The following is an 8,680-nucleotide window of genomic DNA, read 5'->3' as shown; positions in this document are numbered from 1 at the left end:
TACATATATATCTTGGTTGATGCATCTGTCATGCATAATTCCCATTTGGCGTAAGAGTTCTTTCTTTTTCTTATAAAGAATTACTTTCCCATTGCAAACCAATGTCAATATTTTGATTTATAGATATGGACGCAAAGTGCTTTCGGTGTGTTTGAAGGGGTGTGGAGAGGGACTGTTATGGAAACAAATAGATGCCATAAGGATGCAGAAATAAATATTATTCCGGATAGTGGAGGAATGGAAGTCGTTAATTCTTGCAGCGTTTTGGGAAAAAATGTCTTGGTAATGGTAAAGTGAAAACAGAAAGAATCGGAATCCCAAACTGCAGACAGTGGCCTGTTATCTTCCAAAAGTTTGGAAGAGAGAAAGATTGCCTGTGAAGGCAAAAAGTTGCTATGTATGAATATTGCCGAGCCAAATCTCTTAGGTGGGAATAAATTTTGGATGCCGGAATCAAACGAGAGAAAGAAGTTTGGACCTGTTGAGATAAATTCTTTCCATAGCATATGTGGAAAAAATAATGGAACCAGTGAGAAAGTTATTTGTGACAAAGACATGTTTAAAAGGTTATCAAAGCTGAAAGATGGAATTTTTTTTTTTTAATCTAGACGTTTTGGTCTCATAAAGAAAAAATTAAGATGATAGACTGGTGAAAATGGAACGCGATATAAAGAATTTGCATGAAAGGGAAAAGAGGACGACAGTGTATTAGGAAGGCGATGAGGATGAATAGACACTTCATAACCAAAAGCCTTCATTTATAAGAAGCGAGGTTTACACTAAAGATGAAGGTTGTAGTATTTTGTTTTGTTTTCATTATCCTTCATTCAGCTATTTTAGGATGAATTGGTTGAATTTTTTTTTCCCAAGAGTCCCACACTATTAGGTGGAACGTCCTGTTGTTGAAAATTATGCATATTTTGACGAAAGTCATGTAAAATGTTGCCATGATCTTTTAAAAAATCACTGGGAAACCCTTCACTCATTCTTGCCCTCCGAAAGCATTTGCACCGCAATAATATACTCAGTTTAATACATTTTTATTTTAGCTACACTCTATTGTATCGAATGAAGATTAAATGCTCAGATATTGATTATCCGCAGGAGTCTGTGTGATATGAATTACTGACCTAAATCTTATTCTTCCGTTCCCATCACCAGTTTAGTTATGTATTTGGTAATTTGTGTTAATGAAACGTCGCCTGAGCCGGATCACATTACTTTGAAGGCGTGTCGTCATTTCTGTCTTCTTACAACCTTTGCCTATTTTTGTAAATGAATAGGACCAATCGTAATTTACGTAGATGATTTTTCAGTGTGCTTTAGATTTCGTCCTAACGACTTTTTTTTTCTCTCTCTAAGGTTTCTGATGTTAGTCTGGACTATATCTAACTATCAGTAATCGAAATGGTAACGTCTTCATATTAGCAATGGGAATTTTCTCACGCCTAAAATCTCACTGTTCTTTTACCTTAGTATGTTGGTCCAGAAAATGTAAAGTCGACATCGTTTGCCTTGTTTTCATTTAAATTTATTGTAATGATATATTTAAAATTTATAAATTAATTTTTGAATATCACCCAACATTTGTCAAATATTTCTTTAAAGTCTTTTGGATAACATGACTCACGATTCGATTGTCGGAAGTTGAAGTCCTACTCTTAGCTCGGAAAAGAATCCACTATAATTATAGTGTTGACAATTTCACCGTTCATATGAAGGGCCTCTAGGTCTAGCTGATTAATCATTAATCATTGCCTGGCCCTCCCTGGTCCTAACTTTAGTGGAGAGGGGCCTTTGGCGCTGTTTATATGTATATATGGTCGGTGTGTAGGATGTCGCCCTGTCTCTTATTTCTTCCACTCATTATTGAATCGTAGTGATTTTTTTTTCTAAAACTCAACTTGAGGTTATTTTAAGTAAACGTATTTATTACCTTGTTATGGCCTAAGACTGCTTCATTTAATCTTTGTAATAAATTGCAGTTGATATATACTTTTTTTTTGTGAAACTTAAAACTATTTTTTCTCGCATAACACATCATGTTTCAGGATTCACTTTAACACAAACAACTCTATAGAATTGCGTATGTCACGTGTCAGCTACTTGGGGGATATTTATAAGACCATTTGTTTTTATAATTTGTCTTCTGGCAACCGTTAATCCTATATTCACTTGGTCTTAAATGTTGTCCAAGGTCATCATAGACAAGGAACAAAACAAAATCCTAGTTTAGACAATCTTTATCTGCATATGATCCGCTTCCAAGTCCCATCTCCACCCATGCTAAGACAAGGGAGGGCCAGGCAATGGCTACTGATGACGCAGCTTGTACTGTAGACCTACAGGCTTCAGCAGATCCCACGCTCACAAGAACGGTGAATCTGCGGGCACTGTTGGAAAATATCGGGCTGGAAATGAGCTTCAACTCCTTAATCGCAGACTGCATGTCAGGGACATTTGCTGTAGATTACCACATCCCTTTGCAAAATTTACATATATGCTAGGTTATGTGCTATCATTTTGAAATGTGGTAATATAAAGTTTTTTTTTTTTTTTTTTTTTTTTTTTTTTGCGGAATGGTTTATTTAGCTTTCTTCTTATTTGGTCATAGGCTGACAACATGACTGCCCAGATAGCCTATTTGATGTATTAGTCTGAATGTCTATATTTATTTATGTATATAGTAGGTATATATCTGTACGTATATAAACAGATAGGCACAAGCAAAGAAGAGCAGCGCGAACTTTTATCTATCTCCTACAAGTCTTTTAGCCTTTACGCCGTTGCTTTCAACTCGTGATATTAATACTGCCATATGATAGCCTAATACCCCAGATTAATCAAGAGATTGACAATAGATGAGAAAGGCGGAGGCCACAAGAGACCCGTATTTAATATCGCCTCGCCTTTCTCCTCTACTTCCCCATCTTCCCCGACCGCACAGACAGCCCAACCTTTTTGCAACTTTTAGTATGTTATATGTTACCATTGATTAAGTATGGGGAATAAAAATAAAGGAGAAAGGATTAATGATGTGGAATCATGTAAATATTCAACCATGATTTCTAATACAGGGTCTGTAGAATCTGAGTTTAATGAAAAATTGAAAAAAGGAAATCAGACAATGGCTAGGTTAAGTAAAGTTTGGAAATCAAATTGCCTGAAAATACATATGAAAATTAGACTATATATCAGTTTAGTGAGATCGGTGTTACTGCATGTACATGAGTCGTTGTATGACAATGGAACAATATCCAACAGATTTTGTAGATATGTGAACTAAGCCATCAGGAGAATATTGGGAGTTAAAAGACAGGACAGGATTAGAAATGCCATAAGAGAGATTACCCGAGTGCTACATGAGCATGAGATCATGGTGAGGGGTACAAGGAAATGGTTTGGGCATGCTCTTCGCACTCCCCAATATAGATTAGTTCACTAAACTTTCAACTGGGCTCCACAAGGCACTATAAGAGTTGAAAGACTCCTGCCTACATGGCTGAGGACTATGAAGCGTGAAGTAGCAAATGATGAATGGAGAAGTAATTATTTAAAATCTCAAGATAGACACAACTGGCGAAATCTAACCGAGGCCCTTTGTGTCAATAGGTATAATAGGAGATGATGATGATGAACCAGAGAGAGAGGGTTCCAATGCAGTACTGTCCGGCCAGTCGAATGATCCAATAGCTCTTGCAGTATTATCTCAACGAGTGACTGGTGGAAAACGAAAAATTGTTATGATTATTTAGACAAGGTACTCTAATAGAACAGTTATTTCTTTTTTTATAAGCGAAATTTTTCGTAACATTTGATAAGATTAGAGGAGTTACTGAATGATAAATAAAAGCAAGCCGTTCTTATCTAAAATTTATTAGGAAAGTAAGTGCGCAGACATTTCTCTTCAAAAGCTTTATAAGAGAAAAATTTAGTACTCATTACCTTCAAAAGATATTTTTGAAATATCTGGTTTGATTTTAAACGTATTTTAGGCATAATCGTGTTGATGTTATTTGGTCTTTGTATTTTTAGGCACTGAAAGTTTTTTAGCCTTTTGAGAGATTGTATCCCCGGGGAATGTGCGTAAAGCAATGTTTAAGTAGCATTTTTTGAAGGCTAACAGACCACTTTTAAAATTTTTGTGCACCTCTTACAGGCTGAGTACACCGTCTTACTAAAAATCTTAGAATTGAATATTAAGAATATTTGACCAATACTATGCTGAATTATTTTTAAAAGATATAATTATCATACATTATTTGAATATTGGTTCTAAAAAAAAATGTTTGCTTACACAAAAGGGCTTTAAGCAATCGTTATCATATAATTGGAATTGAAATCTCATGACTTTTTTGCACCAAGAGCAATTACATTATAGCTTACTTTTGATTGATGCAGTAAATGATAAGTAGAATGTAAGTATAAATACACATCTGGATTTCAACTTTAGCCGCGTAATATCCGTTTAATATATTTCAATGATTTACGTTATTGGTCATAAAGGTTAAGTAAAGCTAGGCTGATACGTGCACGACTTTTGGCTACTATTTTGTCGTGGCAAGTCGTGCCATTTTGGGGCATGAACTGGGAGGCTCCCGCACTGTTCATGACTAGTTCACGCATAGTTCACGATGAGTTCACAACGAGTTCACAAGTTCACGAATAGTTCATGAATGCGTGCCCATCAGTGACCACATTGACACGAACTGGCACGAAGAGTTCATGCGTAGTTTGCCCATAGCTTACGCACTTCCTGCATTGGCACGACGAGTTTGCGCAATTCGGACGGTGTCGTGCCGACTTGGGCATGCCATATAAAAAGGGGGCCTCCCCAACCCCTGGTCATTTTTGGATTGGAAGAGACAACTTGCTAAATGCCAGAGACTGAGAGGAATGATCTCTCTCAGCAGTCTCTGCCTCTGGCCTGTGGCCTCTAGCCTTCTCTGCTTTCTCTTCCTCGTGTCTGCTTTGTTGTAGGAATGTTGTCTCTGTGATATTAGTTGTCTCTTCGCTGGCGATTTTTGGAATGGCGAGCAGTGTCCAGGAAGCCCCCTATATATATCCCCACACCAACGCAAGTGCCACTGTCGGGCAGTAGTCGTGAACTGCTCGTGCCATGTGCAAACTGTTCGTGAAGTGCGTAAACTAGTCGTGAACTGCTCCTGCCATCAATGCGTGAAGTACATGTGACTGTGTCAGTAGGAAGGCATGGCCACGCTGCGACGCGCGCCAATTCTTGAATCGTGCAAGTGTCAGCCAAGCTTAACTCTATCTGATTTCCAATATTACCAGTAAAACTGGTTTTTTTTCATAATCCGAACTGTGGATTTATTAAAGTAATGATTAACGTAAGTGAATTTTAGTATTCAAAGGGGCCTTGAAATCATTGTTGAATGTCTATTGCATATATTTTCCCGTGAACGGCCTTGCTGTTAACGTAACATATACAGAATTGTAAATATAAACATGTAAATTTCTGGATATAAATCGATATTATTATTATTATTATTATTATTATTATTATTATTATTATTATTATTATTATTATTATTTTCCAAGCTATAACCTTAGTTGGAAAAGTAGGATGCTATAATCCCAAGGACCCCAATAGGGAAAATAGCTCAATGAGAAAAGGAAATAAGGAAATAAACTAAAAGAGAAGTTCAAGAACAAAAACAACATTAAAATTAATCTTTCATATATAAACTATAAAAACTTCAAAATAACTAGAGGAAGAGGAACAAGATAGAATATTGTGCCTGAGTGTACCCTCAAGCTACAGAACTCTACCCCAGGACAGTGGAAGACCATGGTACAGAGGCTATGGCACTACCCAAGACTAGAGAACAAAGGTTTGATTTTGAAGTTTCCTTCTAGAAGAGCTGCTTACCATAGCTAAAGTGTCTCTTGTACCCTTACCAAGAGGAAAGTAGCCACTGAACAACTAGGGTGCCGTAGTTAACCCCTTGAGCAAAAGAAGAATTGTTTGGTAATGTCAGTGTTGTCAGATGTATAAGGACAGAGGAGAATGTGGAAAGAATATTCCAGACTATTCGGTGTGTGTGTGTGTGTGTGTGTGTGGGCAAAAGAAAAATGAGCCGTAACCAGAGAGAAGGATCCAATGTAATACTGTCTGGCCAGTCAAAGGCGCCAATGACTCTCTAGTGGTAGTATTTCAACGGATGGCAGGGCCCATGACCACCCTACTACCTATAAAACACAAAGAGTAAAACTCACAACAGTTATGTACATATCGATATGGGATAACTAGAGGACGCTTTGGTGATGTTTATTTTCGATAAATTTCACAAGCACAATTTTAAAAGGACTTACGTTGAACAATTTTGAAATGCGATATATCGCGGAAGGCAACAATTAGAATATTCGGTCCTTTATAAAGCATAACCAAAGGTTGTCGGTAATTTTGAATTTGACGTGGTCTTTTATTTTTTCCCCTTTCAAATTGCATGGTTTAATATCGGTGTTTCCTTTAATCTTCAGCAATTTATGAAGACGGTAATGTCTGAGATTCGAGTGTATTCATTTGAGATGAAATGAGGTTAGATAGGGGTCAGTAGCCTTATCACGTCCAGTTCTTGACCAGATCATGCAACGTCTATTTAGAAAATTATATAAATATAACGATAAAAAATACGACTGAGGGAGAAAGTGAAAGGCCTTTGAATATACACTCTCTCTCTCTCTCTCTCTCTCTCTCTCTCTCTCTCTCTCTCTCTCTCTCTCTCTCTCTCTCTCTCTCTATATATATATATATATATATATGTATATATATATATATATATATATATATATATATATATATATATATATATATATATATATATGTATATATATCAGCTCCTACGCCTATTGATGCAAAGGGCCTCGGTTAGATTTCGGCAGTCACCTCTGTCTTGAACTTTTAAATCAATACTTCTCCATTAATCATCTCCTACTTCACACTTCATAGTCCACAGCCATATAGGCCGGGGTCTTCCATCTTCCAACTCTTCTAGTGCCTTGTGGAGCCCAGTTGCTTGCTTGCTTGCTGTTGTATTGTAGCCAATAATTCCTGTTGGCACTGGCCTTTCCCTTGCTCGGCACATAGGTGATCTGAAAAATTCAGAAGGTTGGTTGTTAAACAAAGGGAGATTTGAAAGGTTTTTAATTGTAGTGACAGATGTGAACAGAGGAAGGATGATCCAACATCATCCTTCCTCTGTTCACATCTGTCACTGCAATTAAAAACCTTTCAAATCTCCTTTTGTTTAACAACCAACCTTCTGAAAGAGGGCCATCATGTTACGGATAGTGGTAGTTTGAAAGATTATAAGGCCTTTGAAATGTAGAGAAATGTTGCAGGTGGGGTTGTTCAACCCTTTACTCCCTAGGGTCCCTGCAGAATATTTAAGTAGTAGGAGTAGTTATGGAAAAATACAGGAAATGGTGTGTATAGGGCCTTGCAGCGTGGGGATGAGATGAGTTTCAATGAGGAATTCAGAGGTTACATTACCTCGGTGGAAGTAGGTTTCAAAGCAACTGTCTGTGGATTTTTATGTTTTCAACAATTGCTTTTGCCAGTGTGGCTGCACTCTGCGTGGCGTGTTGCAAGTTGATGTCCGCTTGTAGGTTACCCCTCAATTGTACTGTCTTCCTACATTCTAGTAGGTAGCGCAGGAGGGCCTGTTGTGGTGTAACGTCACGGTATTCACAAGGCCTTTCATTGTTTTCTAACATCTCCCAATTTGCTTTGTATCCCAGCCTGAGTCTGTGAATGCATACAGCCTGTTCTCTTGGTGTGCGTCTGTCAGTGGTGCGAGACACTAGATCTGTGGCCCATTTGAACCATGTGGCAGATGGGGAGTTATTCCCTATCCACCTGTGTAGGTCCTTGATCAGATTTTCTTTGAGCTGTGACTTTATTTTGTATTTTATTTGTTGAAGTGCAGGCTATATGTGCACCTGTACCCTGTCTATGCATTTGGTGCTTTTGGCTAGCTCATCTGCTTTCTCATTCCCTGGTATTCCTATGTGACTGGGAATCCAATTGAGATTCACAGGTCTGCCTCTTTCATTATGCTGATGTAAAAGTGCTTTGATATTAGTTAGTAGAGCCTTGTTTTCATTGTTCTTTGCTTGTTGCAAGGCTTGCATTGAGGGTCTTGAGCCAGTATGGATAACTACTGGTCCTTCTTCATTTTCAATGGAGCATTTTAGTGGTTGTTGTGTTGCAACAAGCTCTGTCTGTATGGTGGAGGCATTGTAGGATGTTCTCCAACAGGCCGTGAAGTTGTTGGAGTACATTGCAGCTCCTGCTGTCTGAATTCCAGGATCTACAGTGCCATCTGTGTAGTAGGTCTGCGCCCCTGCAGTTTCTGTGCTCCTGATTGCTTCCTGGGCTGCAGTTCTTAGTTCCTCCATTGTTCAGGCTTCCTTTGCTTTTGGAAGCTTTGTGTATTTAAATGTAGCCACTTCTTTTTTCCAGGGTGGGGTGTGCTGTATGCCCTGAGTTGTGTATGGGCTCAGTTGTAGAATTTCTTCACCTATTTCCAGGCTCTTTATGTTATTGCTGTGATCCTTCCCATAGGAGCTTTGGGTCTGGATTTCAGGATGCTTTGCGAGCTCCTCTCTTACTCTTTTTTGTTATTGAGTCTGTCAAGAGAGAAACATTTTTGCT

General features: G+C 38.1%; 1 protein-coding gene across 1 annotated transcript; it reads right to left on the bottom strand.

Moving 5' to 3' along the window:
• Window positions 1-7,953: 7,953 nt before the first annotated feature.
• LOC137645383 (uncharacterized) lies at window positions 7,954-8,424 on the bottom strand. The gene has a single exon (XM_068378190.1). It carries the CDS (start codon window positions 8,422-8,424, stop codon window positions 7,954-7,956), a length of 471 nt encoding a protein of 156 aa, XP_068234291.1.
• Between the last annotated feature and the right edge of the window lie 256 nt (window positions 8,425-8,680).

Source organism: Palaemon carinicauda, chromosome 8 (assembly GCF_036898095.1).
Source record: "Palaemon carinicauda isolate YSFRI2023 chromosome 8, ASM3689809v2, whole genome shotgun sequence".
Lineage (NCBI taxonomy): Eukaryota > Metazoa > Arthropoda > Malacostraca > Decapoda > Palaemonidae > Palaemon > Palaemon carinicauda.
Note: the sequence above shows the minus strand (reverse complement) of the source record. Positions and strands in the feature narration are given on the sequence as shown.